Genomic DNA, 22307 nt, shown 5'->3' on the forward strand with positions numbered 1-22307 from the left:
GGGGGGGGGTTAACATTTTTTACTATTATCTTGACCTCAATAAATGAGATGATTGTGCTAATGAGGGAAAAAATTTTAACAAACTCTAAATTCTGGTCTGAAAATAAATAGTTTGTTAAAAAAAGAAGATTTTTTTTTTTATTTAAAACAAAAGCGCGAGAACATAATTATATATAGGTAGCATATTTTTGACAGGTGAACGATTCAGACTGTTAACAGCCTTTAGTATTTGTTCAAGCTTTTTAAAATATTTTTTATTGTAAGGGAGATGTGAATTTAGGTTTTGTTTTCGTGTTATTTTGTTGTTGCTATTTGGGTTTTTATGGTAGTTTTATTTGGGATATGATTTCAGACAGTTCACATGTCAATCATTATTTTGATAAATGCCATGATGTGTCAATCTTTTTTATGTTTTAAATTAGAATTCGATAATATACATGTATATAGTGTGTATAATCATAAATCAAACAACTGATAAGACGATATTTGTTCTCGCGTATTTAATACGATTATCTCTTTAACCAACAGGCTTTTGAAGGTCGCTTTGTCAAACGACAGGTAAGTGGTCACTAATATACACTATACAGATATTTATTTAATTTGTAAAAACAAAATACCGTAAAACATGCTCATAGGTTTTGTTTTTGTTGTTAATTATTAAAAACCGATACATGTAACATAAGAGAAAAGACATTTTTATCGATAAAACTTCCCGATTTTATGTTTGACTCCAAAACGTGTCCTTAAGATGAAGTGTGAAATCCTCCAGAATATCGATAATACTACTGTTGAGGTTTCTTCTGTCGCAAAAAGTTGAACTACTTATTCAAATCGACGTATGTAAGATTGATAAATAATCTGTCGCAGTCATGATTGGGGAATAATGTATAACAAAACTATGCAAGAAAAAAATATTCTGGTTTAGGTGTAGTTAAAAAAAACATGAATCAAAAATTGCTTGAAAAATCCCAAACATTACAAGAAATACTTTACACCATACTTACATACCTGTCCTAAGTCAGGACCCTGTTTCAGTGGTTGTCGTTTGTTTATGTGGTTCTTTAGTGTTTCTCGTTTCTCGTTTTTCATATAGATTAGAACGTTGGTTTTCCTGATTGAATTGTTTTACACTAGTCATTTTGGGGCCCTTGATAGCTTGCTGTTCGATGTGAGCCAAGGCTCCGTGTTGAAGGCCGTACTTTGACCTATAATTGTTTACTTTTTACACATTGTGACTTGGATGGAGAGTTGTCTCATTGGCACTCATATCCCATCTTCTTATTTCTATCTACTGACTTGCTTTATTTTGAACTTAAAAGATGTTCTTTGGTTTTTCAGTCAATAAGATTGAGAGCAACAATCAACGCGTTGTTCTTTTAAATAAATATAATTAATGCATCTACATATACAATCACCCAATGTCTGTCTACTCACATTAAAGGTACTTTAAATTGTACTGTGTATGCTGACAAAGATGCACATATGCCTTTTAACTAAACCCGATGCTGAAAAGATAATTAATAAGGGATTGCTGTCTCATGAAAATCCAATAATATTAATAGCATTAAAAATAATGTGTGTAAACTCTGTCACTTGTTAGTCTATGAAATTGTGATTATTTAGTTTAATTTCTAGATTTATATATAATCAAGAAAAACAATATTATTTTCCGTTTCTTTATAGTATTTGTACCAGTTTTCTTTACGGCTAGTGATTTCATAAGAATACACATACCTTTAACCGCCTGAACATTACAAAATACCTTCTTATTCGACTTGGTAAGAAAAAAAAAATATTTTCGTTTAACTGTAGTTGAAAAAAAATGTGTCCATCTGATGAAATAAATTTCAAAATCAGCTATAAAAAAAAAACATATACCCCCTTTTTTTAATTTGAACTTTATAATTATTTGTCATATCTTGTTCAAATTTTCTTATGCAATTATCTTTGATTTAACGGATTTCGTATCTACATTGTGTATATGTCATATGTCACTGACAGTTTTTAACAGATTTATCTTAATAATAGACAATAACTGCTTAATCTTTGTTGTTATACAATATCTCCTTATTTTTATTTTTATACAAAAAAAAAAAACAATAAGGAGATATGGTATGATTGTCAATGAGACAACTACCTACTTCTTAAAAATAAGGGGACCTCGGTGGCCGAGTTGTCTAAGTAGTTTATCTACAGTATCACTCGCCTGTCAACACTGAGGTTGTGTTCGAACCCCGCAAGTGGCCGGTGCCTTCGATTTCGCTCTTAATTGAATAGGATTACCAGTTTACCTGCCGAAAGTCGATGGTGCTCTCTGGTTTTATCCACCAATAAAGATTGGCCGAAACGATATGGAGGAACACCACTTATTCATCGCCCCATTGTTTTCTATGTTAAATTCCTCAATTTCAAGCAGTCACAAGTTCAAATAATGTGTCAGTCATTGCATGTCAAAGCAACACCTTATGGTGTCTTGCACTGAAAAAATTAAAATGCCTTTAATTGCATATAAGAGAGTACTGGTTCCCGGAACTTGGGAAGTACCAAAACAGGTACTTCAGATCTCAGATACAGGGAAAATGTACCTCCCTTTTAAATTTCCTACAATTTTTTTAATATCAAAATTATAAAGTCAAAAGGGGTTCTACAAGGATCACCAGTCATTCAGCTTTCATTGCATCTTAATATTCTTGTTGGACGTTTGTTAAATTTTATGCCGACTTGGCTCTTTCACTTGATTATTAAAGTTACATGTAGTAGTCTGGGCCCGTATGCATAAAACATCTTAACCTAAGTGTTCCTTAAAATTAGTTTTTACTATTCTTAAGTTGTATGCATAAAAATATGTAATAAAATATATACCTTCATGTGCTACTTTTAGAGATAAATGGGATCGCATTTTTTTACATTTACTCAAAATTATTTTAGATTCTTTGACATATCTGTATTTTGGACAGACATATATATATATTTATATATAATTCGTCTAAATAACAGCCCAACAATGTTAGATCTGTAAATTTGCGTTAGCAAATTTTTTGTTCTTCCCTGGCCGGGATTCAAACTCATGCAAAATCTGTTGTAGAGTCGTCACTGGTTCAGACGTACTTATATAAATATATAGAAATTTGTTTTGCATGCACACGTATACAAATTGCGGTTTTTATCCAACGCAATCATAGGTTTGAACGTTGTTTTCAATTTAGACTTGTTTATATTTTTTCTTTTGGGCTTGTATTATATTTGCCTTCGGGTTTATATGATCCGTTCATCCTATTTTGACTCCTCAAAATTCAAGAATCTATCCTAAATTGAGGTAAATTGTATGGCTTTCCAAATACCGTTTCGATTCCTAACATCACTGAAGAGACATTAATTGTCGAAATCAGGATATGGTGTACAAAAACCTTTGCACCTTTTGTTTGCGGTATATCATCTTTTCCGCAAGTTTATTGTTTTCTGTTTAGTATTAAATTTATAATTAAGATCCATTTATTACATCGGTGATCCGTTTATTTGGCAATCGCCAATGGCAGTCAGCAGGGTTTAAGAACATTTGTTGTTCGACCTGTTAGTTAAATGCGTTTTGTTAAAATATACTTTTTCACTTTTTTGGTCTTTTGGAAAATGTTGTTTGTGCTGTATTTAGACCCCTCTAACAAGAAATTTGTTTTAATCCCGCCACATTTTTGCGCCTGTCATAAGTCCAGAGCCTCTGGCTTTTGTTAGTCTTGTATGTTTTTTTAATTTAAGTTCATTTATATGTTTTGGAGTTCAGTGTGACGTCCATTTTCACTGAACTAGTACACAATTTTATTTAGGGGCCAGCTGAGGACCACCTTCGGGTGCGGGATTTTCTCGCTGCATTGAAGACCCATTGGTGGCCTTCGGCTGTTGTCTGCTCTTTGGTCGGGTTGTTGTCTCTTTGACATATTCCCCATTTCCATTCTCAATTTTATTTGCATGCACACGTATAAAAATTGCGGTTTTTATCCAACGCAATCATAGGTTTGAACGTTGTTTTCAATTTAGACTTGTATATATATAACAAATTTGCGAAAGCAAATTTACAGATCTATCATTGTTGGGCTGATGTTTAGACGAGTTGTATATATATATACAACACAGAATGTTGTATACCTTTTTCAGTGTCGATGTGGCATGCAGTATATTGGCGAGGCAGAACAGCCATTCAACAATCATAGACCACAATGAGGGTTGGTCAAGGGCCGAAAGACTTGTTCGGGAAAGGTTTTGGATAAGAAAGCTAAGGACAGTTTCCCCAAAGGGCATAAATGAAAAAACATAGAATGAGTCACTTATTTTCCCTACCATCACTCATTTTCCTGACATCATTTGTTTCCAGTTATACTCCGGCTTCCTTACTTGACTCTTACTGTTTTAAGATTCTTTTGGAATTTTTTGAATTTTACTAGTTTAAATACCAGGGTTCTTTTCATTTGGTAGGGACTCGATGATGTACAAGGACGCATCCACGTCCAATTTTTTAACCTTAGCCCAAATTTACTATTATTTTTTCTTTTCATTATAAAACTGCTATTTATTTGGGATGATAAATACGCAGCCTCTGTTTGACATATTTTACCAGCTTATATCGATCAGTGCTGTTTTTTTAGGAATGTATTTACACGCAGTTGTTGTAACATCTTAACTGACGTCATTTTGGAATTTTAGAGTTGTGCCAGTTCATATCTCTAATTACTATTTTCATTTTAGGCATGTCTTTGAGTCGTTTTTTGGAAATTTAAAAAAATTATTAGCGTCTCTACATATGATGTTCGGGTGAAACTGTCTCACTTTTTTTATTGTATAGAATTCAAGATTGCTATAGTTTAATAATTAGAATACTAGTAGATTGATCTGATTCATTTTACATCGTGCTCATACTGATGAAGGTGAAGGATATCTGTTATCCGAAAAATTTATAGTTACATTTGTTCGTTTATTGTCATTTTTTGATGATGTTATACCCTTTTAGACTGGTTATATATTATATTTTGTAGTGTACTGTATCATATTTATATGATCCATTTATCGTTGGCTATTATTCAGTCATTTTATATATATATATATATATAAAAACGCCTAAAAAGTGTACACAACAACACCAATAACAAAAAAAGGAACTATAAATGTAATTATTTATAAATATTTCGGATAACAGATATCCTTCATCAGTAAATATGATTGTGATGTTGAATGAATCATATATCAGTCTACTTAGATTAAACTATAACAATCTTGAAATTTATACAATAAAAAAGTCAAACCGAACATCAGGTAAGACGCTTGCACAATTCTAAATATGTGTTAAACACGACATAGGTTATATGACTAATTACAAAAGAGAGTTCAAATATATGCTTTAAATAAAAATAATAATGTGCGATATGAACTAGCACAATTCTAAAGCTTTAACGGTGACGACAGTTATGATGTTACAAGAACGATTGCGTCAATAAGAATTCCAAATAAACAGCACTGAACGATCTAAATTTGTAAATATTTCAAATTTGACAACGGTAGAGTAGTTACAACAGAGTCTGCGTATTTAAACATCGCAAACAAACGGCCGTTAAAATATGATAATAAAATTTGACTAAGGTTAACTAGTTGAACGTGGCTTGGTACTTATACATCCCTCAAAAAATTAAGCAATTTAAATTGGTATATTCAACAGATTTTAGAGATGAGTAAGGTAAAGAAATAGACACAGAGACTGTAATAATAAGCAATATAACCCAAATGTGAAGCACTGCATGGAGTAGAACTACATCTTTTCATTTATCCCATTTGGTGCCAAAGTTGTTAATTTTCTTATCCAAAATCTTTCCCGAGTGAGTCTATCCTCCCTAGACCAAGCAGAGTTGTGATCAATGATTGTAATGGTCAGTCGATTGAGATCTGCCTTAGTGTGGCCAGGGGATCTCAAATGTCGACTGAGAGGGAGGTCTGGCTTGCATTGGTAGTCGCTACGATGACCGTGTTGCAAGCCAGACCTCCCTCTCAGTCGACATTTGAGATCCCCTGGCCACACTAAGGCAGATCTCAATCGACTGACCATTACAATCATTGATCACAACTCTGCTTGGTCTAGGGAGGATAGACTCACTCGGGAAAGATTTTGGATAAGAAAATTAACAACTTTGGCACCAAATGGGATAAATGAAAAGATGTAGTTCTACTCCATGCAGTGCTTCATATTTGGGTTATATTGCTTATTATTACAGTCTCTGTGTCTATTTCTTTACCTTACTCATCTCTAAAATCTGTTGAATATACCAATTTAAATTGCTTAATTTTTTGAGGGATGTATAAGTACCAAGCCACGTTCAACTAGTTAACCTTAGTCAAATTTTATTATCATATTTTAACGGCCGTTTGTTTGCGATGTTTAAATACGCAGACTCTGTTGTAACTACTCTACCGTTGTCAAATTTGAAATATTTACAAATTTAGATCGTTCAGTGCTGTTTATTTGGAATTCTTATTGACGCAATCGTTCTTGTAACATCATAACTGTCGTCACCGTTAAAGCTTTAGAATTGTGCTAGTTCATATCGCACATTATTATTTTTATTTAAAGCATATATTTGAACTCTCTTTTGTAATTAGTCATATAACCTATGTCGTGTTTAACACATATTTAGAATTGTGCAAGCGTCTTACCTGATGTTCGGTTTGACTTTTTTATTGTATAAATTTCAAGATTGTTATAGTTTAATCTAAGTAGACTGATATATGATTCATTCAACATCACAATCATATTTACTGATGAAGGATATCTGTTATCCGAAATATTTATAAATAATTACATTTATAGTTCCTTTTTTTGTTATTGGTGTTGTTGTGTACACTTTTTAGGCGTTTATATAATTTATTTATTGTGTACATGTATCGTTACTCGTAACGATCCAGCGCCCTCGTGGGAAAAATCGTTGACTATTATTCAGACGTTTTATATATATATATATATATATATATATATAGATTGCCTAACAATGTAATTTTAACACACTATTTAGTATGTAAATATAAGAATGTTTAAAATATTTACAAAATGATGAAAATAAACGCAATATTTCGCTAGACTAACTAGCTTTATCAAGCGTGCATCTATCCAGGTGAAATCGGATGTAGATGATAAGAAACTTTTGCAGCTCAATGTATATGTTGCACTTGAATTTAACTGCCTTGAAAATAATACATAATTTGGATGAAGTACAAGATTTTTACAAAATTGGTAGTTGAAGTTAGCAACGTCCATTGGCCAATATTACAGGATAAAAAGGACGATGCTGTGTACTAAATTATTCTTTATCTTTCCTGTATCTTTTCTCATCTTTTTCGTTAAGACCATCAGGTTCTAAAGTGTGGAGTTGGTGGATCCAAAAATTTTCTCTTCTCCTTCTCGCCGTGGTGTCCCACTCGGTGTTGACTTCTATGATTTGGAAGGTAACATTATCAAAAGAATGTTTCGTTGAACGAAGATGTCTTGTGAGAGGACAGTTTTTGTTGGTTTTGTACCATGAACGATGGTTATTGAGCCGAATATTAAATTTGTCCATTGTTTCTCCCACATACTGAATGCCACATGTGTCACATGTTAATATATAAATTGAGTTCTCCGTTTTACAGTTGGAATTTGAGTAGATGGTATAATTTTGTTTAGTAACGGAGCTGATGAAAGAACTGCTTGTATTGGCAGCTTTACAACACAAGCAGTTCCTTCGACCACATTGTTTGTAGCAACCGGGAGATGGAGTAGGCTGCTTTGCTAATACAGATGTCACTAATTTGTCACGGATGTTTTTAGGTCTTCTGAAGGCCATGACTGGTGGTGAGGAAAATACTTTTTTAAGATTTGAATCATTTTCTATAATTTTCCAATGCTTCTGAACAATGGAAGACACATTTTTAAAATCAGGATGGTAAGTGAGTACAAGGGGTGTTCTGTTAGCTGCTTTATTCTTATCTTTGTACTCTAGAAGTTCTTGGCGACTAGTTTTGTTTGCTCTTTCGAAAGCGCTATCAATGATGTTGTTATTGTATCCTCGAACAACTATATGTTTACGTAGTTGTCCAAGTCTAGCATTTTGCGTATTTTCAGTAGAGCATATTCTCTTGATTCGCAATGCCTGGCTGAATGGGATGCCACGGGAGCAGTGTTTAGGATGGCAACTCTTAGGAGAAAGGAATTGATGTTTGTCCGTTTGTTTGGTATGAAGGTCCGTTATAATGGTTCCGTTCTTGATGTAACTCGTAGAGTCGAGGAATATCCTCTTTTATAAATCCTCAACAATTAATTTTAAAAGAGGAATGCATACTTTTGATTTGATAATTTCAAATCCGATAAAATGCTTTTATCCTGTAATATTGGCCAATGGACGTTGCTAACTTCAACTACCAATTTTGTAAAAATCTTGAACTTCATCCAAATTATGTATTATTTTCAAGGCAGCTAAATTCAAGTGCAACATATACATTGAGCTGCAAAAGTTTCTTATCATCTACATCCGATTTCACCTGGATAGATGCACGCTTGATAAAGCTAGTTAGTCTAGCGAAATATTGCGTTTATTTTCATCATTTTGTAAATATTTTAAACATTCTTATATTTACATACTAAATAGTGTGTTAAAATTACATTGTTAGGCAATCTATAATTTTATTTGTGTAATTGAATTAATCTCTGTACTGATTAATCCACACTCCCATAGATTTGTATGTCATGTGCTGCTATTTATAGGCACTTATATATATATATATATATATATATATATATATATATTTTTTTTTTAAAAGATTTGGAATATCTTCTTTACATAAGTATGCTCTAATTTTGTGTATCAATTCTTTGGAAATAATTCATTTTTATTAAATGTTTATGATTTAAGAAAAAAAAACAAAGCGTAGTAGTCAGTCGAGAACTAACTTAATTTTACGTTAGCAACGTCATTATCTCCCCTGTAACTGTGTCGTATGCCTTTATAAGTGTCCTCTTTACTAAGGAAATCGTAAATCGGAACCTTTCTCTTATTAATGTTTGAAATGTGTTAGCTCATCGCGTGTAATCATCTGTGCAAAAGTTTGTTTTGATTATTTACATTGATTGAACAATGAATACTTACTTTTAAAACGAACTTGTGTTGAATTACAATGGTGGTGTGCAATTGAATTAAATACAAGAAGAATGTGTCTGAGGACACGAATGCCCCCGCTCAAGTTTTGCAATTTTCCAAGTTAAAAAGGGGCATTACTCTAGAACAGTAAAAGACTCACTGCCCAAATTCGAAATCTGTCTGGGTGTTGTAATTGTTGGAAACACTCTGTTCTACATGGTCTTTATATTTGTCAGTTTATCTTCAAATTATCTCTTTCTGGCTTCGTAAAGCACGTTTTCCACGTGCAGGATACTGGAGTTGTCAATATCAGGAAAGTTTTTCTTACAGCTGAACTAGCTCAATCAGACAACAATGCGCAGCTTTCGCGTATCTCTTCAACTTTAAATACCCACCCACCCCCCCCCCCCCTTTTTCCCCCTAAAAAAACGTGACTTGTTATTCGAAATATGGTCGCTAAGGTCTTTTATCGACCGACAGTAAAACCCTTGCCAAAGTGGTGCATCCGTTTGGATGTGCGGGGTGTACAAGTTCGCAACCGCGTCCGCTCAGAAAATGGTCGTTAAATCCGATGCATTGTGTAAAGAGAGTGCCATTCTCTTTGCACGATAAGAACCTTTGCAATAACTCCTTGAAGGGTCCGTAGGTGGCCTGTTGCAAGGCGAAATCTCTGTCCCTATCAAATATACCCTCATTTTCCAGTGGAATACCAAATTTCCCCGATCTTCATCCCAGACGGCCTTTATTAGAGGACCTAGATATTGTATTTATTGTTAATTTGTTCTCATCCTGAACAAGCATGAAATATTTGCCACTACACGTAAAGCAACCAACAATCAATCAATCAATCATTGGATTGCCTGACACCTAGATTATTGGTATTTAACACAACTGTCCTTGGTTCTTCTGTCCCGTATAGTATATCCACAAATGTTGGCTACCTTCTAACAAATACTCAGTAGCATAGTCAATGAATTTGCCGTTATCAATGCTTAGGGTTGTACTTGCCATGACTTAAAACTGTATGACCAGACGGTTCATTTATAGATCTAGCTAGAATTAGGCGGGCGTCGTCTTCAGTTATAGAATAAGGCGGACGTCTTACCACGTGCACTGCACAATTGCGCCCTATTTATGTACATTTAGGAAGAACACTTTATCTATACTATTAAATGAGAAGACCTCATTTTGTGTGTCGCTTCTCTTCCTTTCACAATAAATTAATCATCATGCCTCTGTGTCCTATAGGTACCATGCATAGTCGCATTTGTCATCCTCGCTTTTAATTATTTAGTTTGGGTTATTTTGGGAGGAAAACGAAAATAAGGGCGTCCGGATATTGTTTCCGTAATCGGACGAACTTTTAAGTCATAGACAAGACTTCCGATTAGGACTGTTTTTACACATAATTTTCATAAGTACTTGAGGAGAGGACAATTATTTTCGCGTTTTTCTGTATACTATGATCATACATATACTATGAATAAAGTGTATTTGCTATTTACTATCAATTCCAAGTTTACTATCCACGGCGGTCACTGATATATTATATTGAGAGCCGTGGATAGTAAACTTGGCGTGGATTGATAGTAAATAGCAAATACACTTTATTTATAGTATATGTATGTACATAGTATACAGAAAAGCGCGAAAATAATTGAAAATTAAAAGAAAAAAAAATAACGGACTTTGGAAAAAAGGGGGAGGGCTAAACAAATTGTCCTGTCCCCAAGTACCTATGACTTTTGATACCTTTCCTGAAATTCTCCAGTCACAAAATCTTTTACAAAAATTCATCCTACAAAAGTTTACATACTTTCAACCACGCTCTAAATGCCCGCGATTTCGCGGGTGTGTTCTAGTTTTAATTTGATTTTATTTTGGTAGACACAGACATAAGCAATACATATATCGAGGCTATACACCAATCAGGCTATGTCACGTACTGAAAGTACTTAAATTAACCGTCTGGTGATTCCAAAGACCCAGTTTTCAACTCTAACAATACAGGATGATTATTATTTTTTTTAATATACTTTCTTGTCACTTCTCTCAAGGATTTGTATAGTAAGATCCGTGTTATGAGGGAGGAGTATGAAATAGAAAATTATGTTTGGACTGCCTATTAGGCGGGATAAGTTGAGGTCATTCGGGTAAAAATGCAAATTCATTCTAGGAACTGTGTATTTGTACTGCAATCGTAAAAGTTTATAAATTGCACCAGAACCATTTTAAACTTCTTATTTCAAGCATAACATTTGATAAATATGGACTGTAATACTTTCATAACGTTTATCTAGATGTTTAGGCGATGCAAAATCCGCCATTAATCAAGGCACGCTGAGCATCTTCGAAATGCACCATGGGTAATCACACAAAATCTCGCGCTGCGTAAGACATTATAATACAGTCTATGCAAAAGTCCACGAGATTCCAATCCTTCTAACTATACAAATCCTTGCTTCTCTTTAAATCAATTAAAAAGGTTTTAGGATTATTTTCGCATATTTCCGAAGATTTTACAAAGTAAACTCATAAATGATTAAAATGACTAAAAACTGCAATTCAAATAGATTTTTGAAAATAATGAGTAATTATTCAAAAATTGTCGAGAAGGAATTTCTTATCCTAATGCATACCAAAATTCTATTGAAAGTAATTGAACTAATTGCCTTTTACATTTAACGTTATATTTTTCTTTATTTAATTGAAAAAGCCATGCCCCTCCCCAGAAAATAGAAAATAAAATTGCGTGCAGATTTTCATAAGATAAGTAGCTATATGCATACGGGCCTTGGTTACTTCAGCAATAATTTTTGATAAATATATAAAAATAGAAATACGGTAAGCAATTGTATTTTTGAATATAACAAGACAAGTATTTCTATCACAAGTATGAAACCACAACATAAAAAGTAGGGTATACGTCTTGACACGTGACCTGTCACTGTCCCGCTAGTGTAGCATGAACAAAAAACCCGCTTACTATTAGTTCATATCTTGACTTTTCACAGGTATCGAAAATTGTTCAAGAATGTCATCACCTACCAATGGAATACTTAACGGAAATGTTGATGTAGAAAAAAGAGATCCATCGGAGATTAAACCCGTTATTCCACAGTCTTTTATCAAGGACATTGTGCATCGCCTTTATGGAATGGAAATCATAGATTTCATAGAATTGAACAGTTACGATGACAGGAATTATCATATACATGTAGACACAGACATAAGCAATACATATATCGAGGCTATACACCCATCAGGCTATGTACTGAAAGTACTTAACTCTGGTGATTCCAAAGACCCAGCTATAATAGGTAAGGTAGTATTGAATTAAGTGCTTCTGTACTAATGTGTACAACACGTGTTATTATTTTACTGGCTACATGTATGACTATGTCTGAGGCAAAAGGAACGCGTGGGTGCTAAAATGTTTACTGGATACATGGATATTCATGCGCGATACACATGGATGAAATTTCCGGGTTCAAAGAAAGTCGAAATTGATGGAAAAAGTAACAATATAATGTTCGGATTGAGAATTATAAAGATTGACCACAATTTTATAGAGGTTATACGTGTGTTAACTGGACTTACTCAATGGAAATGGAAAGAAATGATCAAATCAAAATTAAAGGAAAAGAAACCTGATAATTAAAGATACACATTTAAAATACTAGAAACAACATTAAAATATATCATAATTCTACATGTCTGTATAACCTGTTTACCTTGTTCATTGCCAAGAATCTGTCCGGTTTAAGGGAGATAACCCAATTTGAAAACAATTATTTGTATCGACAAGGACAATAACCCGTCCTCGCTCCATATGGGGTCACTTACTAATTTCACATATGCGATAAGACGCACAATTAAGGGGTTAAACACCCGCTGGTCTGTAAAGATAACTTCAGTGAAAACCAATTCCAGATGTTATCGATAAAATAATTTTAATTCATGTTTTCTGTATTTTGGTGCAGTTTGTAAAATTAATTGAAGGCCGCAGTTCCTATTCGATCTTTGTTGAAACATGGGACTACTGAATTAATGTATTAGTCCAAGTTGAATCATTTAAACGGCGCGAGGTGTTTTACCCAAATTGGTAAATGAAAAACGCATATAAATAAAACTTTATATTATTATTCAAAAATGAATTGAGCATCAAACTGACTGAAATGTAATTGAAATCTTAGTTCAACTATTTCACATATAATTGGCCGAAAAGCCATGGTCTTACGGTTCTTTTGTTATTTATATAAAACGGGTTTCTCAAGAATTCGGAATGGCTGTCATTTTATTTAATTTTAAACATCCATTGAGAGTCATGTCATAATTATTGAATTTAACAGTATACATTGAGTGAGGATAACAGCACCATTCCTCGAGTTAAATGAACTGTTGTCGGTTAATGTCTGTCATATTTGTTTTGTCGTAAATTGTTTTGTTATAAATAAGGTCGTTAGTTTTCTCAATTGAATAGTTTCATATTTTTCATGTTGGGGCCTTTTATAGCCGACTATACGGTATGCATTTTTCTCATTGTTGAAGGCCGTAAGGTTGCCTATAATTGATTACGTCCACTTCATTTGAACTTTGGTGGATAGTTGTCTTATTGGCAATCATACCACATCTCTTTATTTTTATATGTATGTTGGATGTGTACTGGTAGATAATTTAACTTTAGATCGGTACTTTAGATCTTTTGTCTTCTGTAGATAGTTTTTTTTTTAATTTCGTGCCCATCTGACAAGGAAACCTTTTCTAACAAATTCAACAGTTTGGTCTTGTCTTGTGCTTTTATACCACTGCCCCAAATCAGTGGGATTAAGATAGATTTGAGCACTCACAAACATGTTTAACCCCGCCGCATGCCACGGTTTATATTTCTGTTTTAAGTCAGGAACAAATTACTTGTAAATATGTGGTTGTCGTTTCTTGCTGTCTTAAATATTTATTTTCTTGTTGTTATTGTTTTAGCATAAACCAATTTGTTGAGCTCATTGATGAAGGCCGTACAGTAACTTATAATTGCTTTTAACCACGTTCTTTGGTCTATGGTGACAAGTTGTCTCATTGCCAATTTTACCACATCGTCTTATTTTGTAAATTATTGTATTTACTTCTAAGTTAAACCAGAGACATATATATATATATATATATGTGGCTCTGGTTTAAACCATTATTTATGAAGGAACGGGGGTTTAAAGCTTTTCATACATTATGATAGCCAATTTATTCAGTTAAAGCTTACAGAACCCTCTATTATCTTGTGAATTTTGTGGGTCGAGGGTAGGTCATCTCGTGGATATTTACCTAATATGCATTTTTAACTGAATTTGTTTTGTTGGACAGAAGCCCAACATCAACTATTTCATCATTTGCATAGAAAAGGTCTGCCTGTACAAGAACCAGTGCGCAACATTCACGGACAAACATGCGCAGTAGAAATGGTACCAGATGAAAAGAATCCAGATCGTTAGTATATTTTAAGTGCAAAACTCACTCAGAAATGTATAACTAGTTTTGAAATATCATTATTGTTTTCAACTTTAAAGACTTTAGAGTATACCGAAGCGACCGTGTATGAAGGGAATCAAAATGTCATGAAAATCAAAAATTACACAAAGACAACTATATATAACTAAACAATCATACTTACAAGACAACAAAAGAAATAACTGAAACTATGCATGAACAATGCAAACTCTCGTATGTTAAATCAGGAGTTACAACATTTTTTTCAGAAGGGTAGGTGTATCTGCGACATTGCCCGGTAGCAAAATGCCTGTAATTGTAACATCCGGAGGCAATTTAAACCGCTAAGACAACGGACTGGGGAACACCAGAAATGCATATTTCCAGGCATTTATGAAAGATTTAATTGGTAATGATCTGTTGAATGCTTGCTCAACGATCAATGTCAAATGTTAAATTCATATTCAGGACAAGAACAAATAAATAGTTAATGAAATCAGTTATATCTAGTGAGTCGAGCGGAATAAAGAGTGGTAAATTTGGAGTGCCATTTGGAAACGATGGTATGCCGGATAAGGGCAAATATTTTACCTTAAAACATGGAATACAACAGATCACTCATTGAGTTGTTACAAGGGTTGTTAAACGTGCAGAGAGCGTGGCGCTGCTCTCTCCACACGAGTCATCGGATTTAACGTCCGTAGACAGACCGGACGTGGCTGAGTATTTATTATACATCCTAGACAGCTAAACAGAAACAGACGCCATCTGTAATACGCTTAAAAAGTACAAAACAATTTTGTCAATACAGAGTATGATGATCTATAATGTTAAATGAATCCTGTCAATCCATTCTGATTTTCTAAAAAAATGCTATTTGTTTAGGAAAATCAGAATAGATTGATGTTGAGAGATAATACTGTATTTAAATTATTACTAGAATTCAGTAATATTGATTTGAATGCACCATATAATGTTTCATTGAGTTTTAATGCCTCTTTTTAGCCACTTTGCATTTAAAAATCACAAAATTTATTAACGGACGGTTTAAGAAAGGTTTGTTATACATCATGTCAGTACCGAAGTACTGACTACTGATGGTACCCTCGATGACTGATAGTCCACCAGCAGAGTTATCGACCCAGTGCTGTGAAAATTGAAAACAACACTTGTTCATTATTATTGTATTAATTAATGGGTGTTTTTATTTATTATGGCCCTGTTATATGTCCAAGGTCTGTTATAATGGTCGAGGAAGTCTGTATGGCACGAGGCAACGCCGAGGGACATTACAGCCTCCGATGTCATTATTACTGACCGATGACAAATAACAGGGTAAATTTGAAAACACCCATTTTTTATCACTTTTATTAACCAAACCGTCAATGTGAAATATTTAACCAAACCAAATCAGTTTTTTTTTGAGAAATTCTATATAAATAATAATACCAATTTTTAAATGCAATATCAAAAAGAAACTTTTAAAGTGATGTGATGGAATAACATGTAAATGTAAATATAGTTTTATTGTTGTCCTATTCAAAGTAATTTATGGCATACAAATTACAAAATTTCATTCTGGATTTTAAAACTCAAAATTAAATAAATTGATAGACATCATAGAATGTATTATGTAATTATTAACTTGACAACTGGGTCAAATAAGATAAGTCGTGATTCTTGGGAACTTTCAATTTCTTGTTGTTTCTTTTCCCCAGAAATGTATTTGAATTGATAACAACTGAAAATCCGTAATATCCCTGATTATTCATAATGGCCCTGTTTTTTTTTTTTTTTTTTCATAATGTCCCTGTTTATTCATAATAGCCCTGTTTATTCCTAATGGTCCTGTATTTAAAATGTCCTGTTATTCTGTAATGGACCAGTTTTGCTTTTAACAATAAAGGGGCAGTTTGATACATAATGACCTAAACTGGTTAATAAATTGATCTTATCATACATGTACCTGGTAAAAATGTTATTGGTACAAACAAATGTATTCAATTTTGTGTTTTGATTAATATCATATTTTTTCAGGTACATACGGTCCATACGTTTTCCACATGTTAAACTACATTGAAGGAGATGTCGTTTGTAAGAAACCATACTTACCTACTACTCTATACAATATAGGTGTTTTTGCTGGAAAGATGCACAACGCTCTACAGGTACATTTTAAAGATTTTATTTTGATAGCAGTCTTTATTTGGATCAAATATATCGCGTAAATATTTATACTGTCCTATAAAAAGCAGTTTGAATATCAGCAATAGCGTTTCCTTTTAAACACATATGTATCTTATGTGCCTTGTGTGAATAGAGAGTTCATTAAAAGAATTGATTTGAAGTGTCTAGTGTTAATACAAAGTTCATTGTAGTATTTGATGTGCCTAGAAAGTTCATTGTAGTATCTGATGTGCCTTGTGTTAATAGAAAGTTCATTGAAAGAATTGATTTGAAGTGTCTTGTGTTAATACAAAGTTCATTGTAGTATTTGATGTGCCTAGAAAGTTCATTGTAGGATCTGATGTGCCTTGTGTTAATAGAAAGTTCATTGAAAGAATTGATTTGAAGTGTCTTGTGTTAATACAAAGTTCATTGCAGGATTTGATGTGCCTAGAAAGTTCATTGTAAGATCTGATGTGCCTTGTGTTAATAGAAAGTTCATTGAAAGAATTGAATTGAAGTGTCTTGTGTTAATACAAAGTTCATTGTAGGATTTGATGTGCCTAGAAAGTTTATTGTAGGATCTGATGTGTCTTGTGTTAATAGAAAGTTCATTGAAAGGATTTGAAGTGTCTTGTATTAATACAAAGTTCATTGTAGGATTTGATGTGCCTAGAAAGTTCATTGTAAAATCTGATGTGCCTTGTGTTAATAGAAAGTTCATTGAAAGGATTTATCTTTTTGTAGGGATTTGAAAACAAGTACTTCAGGAACAAATCCAGAGGCTTTATTTGGAGTCTTACAGAAATGACGGGACTGTTGGAATACACTTTTGCCGTAAAGGATAAAGATAATCTTGATCTTGTTAATAAAGTGATCGAAACCTTTCAAGAAGAAGTAAAACCTAACTATACAAAAATAACAGAAGGTAATAAAGGTCGAAAAATCTTGTCGGGAAACGAAAATTGCACGATAAAGAGAGACCAAAGATACCGAAGGGCTATTCAAACTCATTAGTCGAAAACAAACTGACAATGCCATGGCAAAAAACGAAAAGACGTACACAAAATACAACAAAGAAAACTAAAGACCGAGCAACACGAACCCCACCTAAAACGAAAACGACGAAAAGACGTACACAAAACACAACAAAGAAAACTAAAGACTGAGCAAAAGGAACCCCACCAAAAACGAAAACGACGAAAAGACTTACAGAAAACACAACAAAGAAAACTAAAGACTGAGCAACACGAACCCCCATCAAAAACGAAAACGACGAAAAGACTTACAGAAAACACAACAAAGAAAACTAAAGGCTGAGCAACACGAACCACACCAAAAACGAAAACTACGAAAAGACTTACACAAAACACAACAAAGAAAACTAAAGACTGAGCAACACGAACCCCACCAAAAACGAAAACGACGAAAAGACTTACAGAAAACACAACAAAGAAAACTAAAGACTGAGCAACACGAACCCCATCAAAAACGAAAACGACGAAAAGACGTACACAAAACACAACAAAGAAAACTAAAGACTGAGCAACACGAACCCCCATCAAAAACGAAAACGACGAAAAGACTTACAGAAAACACAACAAAGAAAACTAAAGGCTGAGCAACACGAACCACACCAAAAACGAAAACTACGAAAAGACTTACACAAAACACAACAAAGAAAACTAAAGACTGAGCAACACGAACCCCACCAAAAACGAAAACGACGAAAAGACTTACAGAAAACACAACAAAGAAAACTAAAGACTGAGCAACACGAACCCCATCAAAAACGAAAACGACGAAAAGACGTACACAAAACACAACAAAGAAAACTAAAGACTGAGCAACACGAACCCCACCAAAAGTCGGCGGTGAAGACGTCATCAGTTCTAAAAGAAATGTTATGCATTACTCCCCTAGACATTTTTTTAAAATACTAATGAAGTGGTATCTATGAACATTAGGGAGCATTGCATACACGTACGTCGAATTAAGAGACGTCTTGGTCTTTATGTAAGCATATAACTATTTAGTAAAAGTGAACGTGATACAAAAAAAACATCAATAAATGTGTGTTTTACTTTGATATGCTGATTATTTCCTAGTGTGATATGCTGATTATTTCCTAGTGGGATTGTGAGAATTCACCCAACATATCTTGTTTTCCAATTAGAGATGCAAATAATAGTGTCAATTCTTTTAGATTGGTTGTTTAATTATTTGTGTTACGTTGACGATGAATAAATTTAAATTGAACAAACAAAATCACATCCCTTCCTTATAAGCGCAGTGTATTAAATGCGCAGCGTTTATACAGATTATAATACCCTGTAGAGCAAGAGAAGCAAAATAAACGAAGGGTGAATTCTATGAACTCGTGATAAGAGTAAAATTATAAGAGCAATTTTGTATGATTTCACGGAACAGGTAAGATATCTGTTTACTATCAGGTACATTGTCAGTGGGAGACATTCCAATCAGTAAAATCACTATGTATTATTCAAACTATTTAAACAAAATCAGAAAGTCCAGCAAAAATTTTACCCTTGCATGACAGTAGATGTCTTTTATTTGTTTCGTTGTGTTTCCTTTTATGCATAGCTTCGAATTTTTCAACATTGTACGATTAGGACCCAATGTCGTATGGTTTTCACGATTACCCGATCGTTTTCTTTGTAAATCCATGTTAAAATGCTATATGTGTTATATTGAAATTTTTTCTTTGGAAATTTGTTGTTATACATGTTACGTCAAAGTACCCAAATTGCACCCATTTAGCAAAAATAGCAGAAGAAATCTTACAAGATTTCGTAGAGACTAAACAATTTGTATTTTTATGCTTCGACATTATGCACGTCTTTCAAAATAGCTAAATATATTTAAATATACACAAAACGTTCACAGTATATATCAATGTTCAGATGAAGTGTTTACTGGAAAATGTCAAATCTACGGAAACGTCGCCATGCGACGCCCACAAAAAAATCAACAAATGAGCAATTAAAATATGTTACAGGTATCTATTTCTTAAAAAAGGAATAGTAAGCATGGACTATTGTTAAATTGTTCTAAATATTTGGAGAAACAAAACAAAACATCCGTTATTCGATTTTTACGGATATGAATTTAAGCATGGAAGTAATTTGGGTACTCCTTATTACAGAATCACCATGAGATCGTTTGGAGGTCGGATCAAACCCATTTTCTATGATTCAATATGGAAACAAAATTAAATTGGTGGAACTATATATTAGATAAGGATACATCTACAAAATAAACACAGAATGGAAACTTATGTGTGGGTCATAAGTAAACGTAGGTGAACAAACTCAAAATAGGTGAAAATTTGGATACCCTCACGTTACATGTAGTAACATTTGTCTATTACAATTGATTGTTATATGAAAATTCTGCCGTTGACATTTTGGTTGTTGATATAGTAAAATCTTGCTTAAAACAAAATTTCATATGGCTATTAATAGTAATGATTTGTTTCTAAATTATGACAAATTGAACTCATTGCACTTAGTTAATCAATAACTTCTCACATAACGCTGTTACGAGAGTTAAATCATTTTTGATTATTTTCGTTGTTCAGCAAATTAAAATTCGTACCAATAATTAAAGTGGAAACTTCTTTTCTGCATAAGTGAAAATGGGCTTCACTCTGGAGGACAGTTTTTGTATTGTAGGAGCAGGTACATGTATATTTAGTCAAATGATATAATAGCTAATTAATAATACATGTATTTTTATAGGTATGACGTATACTATAAACCCATATTCTTGTCTTATTCACTATAGGGTATATTCACGGAGACATAAATGAACAAAATATACTTGTGAGAGAAATTACAGAAAAACAGAAGACAACAAGCGGTGAAAGTTGTCCATGTGACGTCACTGCATTTATTGATTTTGCTGATGCGACATATTCCTATAGAGTTTTCGACGTTGCCATTATGGTTGCCTATTTGTCCATCGATTGCAAAGAATTCGACCAGTTAGACGTTGGTGGTCACGTGCTTGCAGGATATTTTACCGAATTGAAATTAAATGCTGAAGAAATGGATGTGATGAGAATCTGTATATGCTGCAGACTAGTTCAATCATTGGTTATGGGAGCATACAGTTATCATATGACGCCAAGTAATACTTATGTTCTTCAGACAGCAAAACGAGGCTGGCCATTGCTTTGGAAATTCTGGAAAACTCCCAAAATTGACCTTCTAAACAGATGGGATGAAATAATTAATGATTATAAAAATAGCAAATAAATAGATTTTTCCTTTTCGATGTCTGATTATTTTACCTTTTTTATTGCTTAAAACTTACAGCGAATTTCTGGTACAAAATCTGCATGCACGAGCAGCATGTACTCATTTATATAAGTTAGTTAATGAAGCTGTTTCGGCAAGTGTAATTTTAGCCTTTTTATACTCTATGTAATGCACATAAACAGGTAAAAAGATCACACGGGTACTGAAAATTGGAGTAATCCCTCAGGTTACTTTCAAACTGTATGTGAACAATGGATTAAAAATCATCAGGAACGCTCAAAGCCAAACATTTGAAATCCGAGGGATGTATAAGTACCGAAACAGTTGAAGAGCTATATGACAAAAATAAACAAAACAAATAGCCAAATTCATCTAAGGTCAACTTTGCCTGAGGGAGTTGAAACCTTAGTTTCTTTATAATTTCAAAATTTATAAACGGACAATTTTAGAAAGGTTTGTTATAAATCATGTCAGTACCGAAGTACTGCACGACTACTGAGCTGATGATACCCTCGGGGACTAATAGTCCACCAGCAGAGGTATCGACCCAGTGATGTAAAAAATTGAAAACAACACGTTTAATAAATTAAGCGACCCCATTGTTGGTAGTTATTAATCTCTGCTTTTTTAAATTTAATCCCTTCATGATTTTGGGAGAAGTACTACATATCATTCAACTTGTTCAAGCTCTGAATATGCATGAAATGTTTTCAACTCCAGAGGGAACCAAAAATCAATATGATTTTAAATTGTTGAATGTAGTTTTTTGCTTTATGAAAAATAACCCGACCAAAGAGCAGAAAACAGCACACGGCAAACAATGGGCCTTTAACACAGCGAGAAAATCCCGCACCCGGATGCGGGCTTCGGCTGGCCCCTAAACAATAATGTTTATTAGTTCAGCGAAAATGGACGTCACATTAAGCTCCGAAACATAAATGAACCAAAATTACAAAAACATACACGATTAACAAAGGCCAGCGGTTCCTGACTTGGGACAGGCGCAAGAATGCGCGCGGGGTCAAACATGTTTTGTGAGATCTCAACCCGCCCCCTATACCTCTAGCCAATTTGGAAAAAAACAAACACACAGCAATACGCACAGTAAAATTCAGTTTAAAAGAAGTCTGGAGTCCGATGTTAGAATAGGTAACTGAAGAAACTAAGCAAAATGGCCATAATCAACACAAATTAACAAGGAATACTAGCACTTAGTGACATGCCAGCTCGAGACCTC

The 22307-nt window shown here is 33.6% G+C and overlaps 1 protein-coding gene across 1 annotated transcript; it reads left to right on the forward strand.

Annotated features, from left to right (window-relative positions):
- The first annotated feature begins 515 nt into the window (after positions 1–515).
- On the forward strand, positions 516–21086 carry LOC127734657 (hydroxylysine kinase-like). The gene is made up of 6 exons (XM_052244650.1): positions 516–558; positions 12158–12463; positions 14499–14621; positions 16659–16789; positions 17535–17715; positions 20595–21086. Exons 2-6 carry the CDS (start codon positions 12178–12180, stop codon positions 21065–21067), a joined length of 1194 nt encoding a protein of 397 aa, XP_052100610.1. The 5' UTR covers positions 516–558; positions 12158–12177; the 3' UTR covers positions 21068–21086.
- The last annotated feature ends 1221 nt before the right edge of the window (positions 21087–22307 follow it).

Source organism: Mytilus californianus, unplaced genomic scaffold, assembly GCF_021869535.1.
Source record: "Mytilus californianus isolate M0D057914Y unplaced genomic scaffold, xbMytCali1.0.p SCAF_3, whole genome shotgun sequence".
Lineage (NCBI taxonomy): Eukaryota > Metazoa > Mollusca > Bivalvia > Mytilida > Mytilidae > Mytilus > Mytilus californianus.

What these genes read in the sequence shown, in the direction of transcription:
- LOC127734657 (XM_052244650.1), top strand. Translation starts at nt 12,178, where the DNA reads ATGTCATCACCTACCAATGGAATACTTAACGGAAATGTTGATGTAGAA. An exon ending in CAAAGACCCAGCTATAATAG is followed by an intron (nt 12,464 to 14,498) that starts GTAAGGTAGTAT and finishes TTTGTTGGACAG; the next exon opens with AAGCCCAACATCAACTATTT. An exon ending in AGATGAAAAGAATCCAGATC is followed by an intron (nt 14,622 to 16,658) that starts GTTAGTATATTT and finishes ATATTTTTTCAG; the next exon opens with GTACATACGGTCCATACGTT.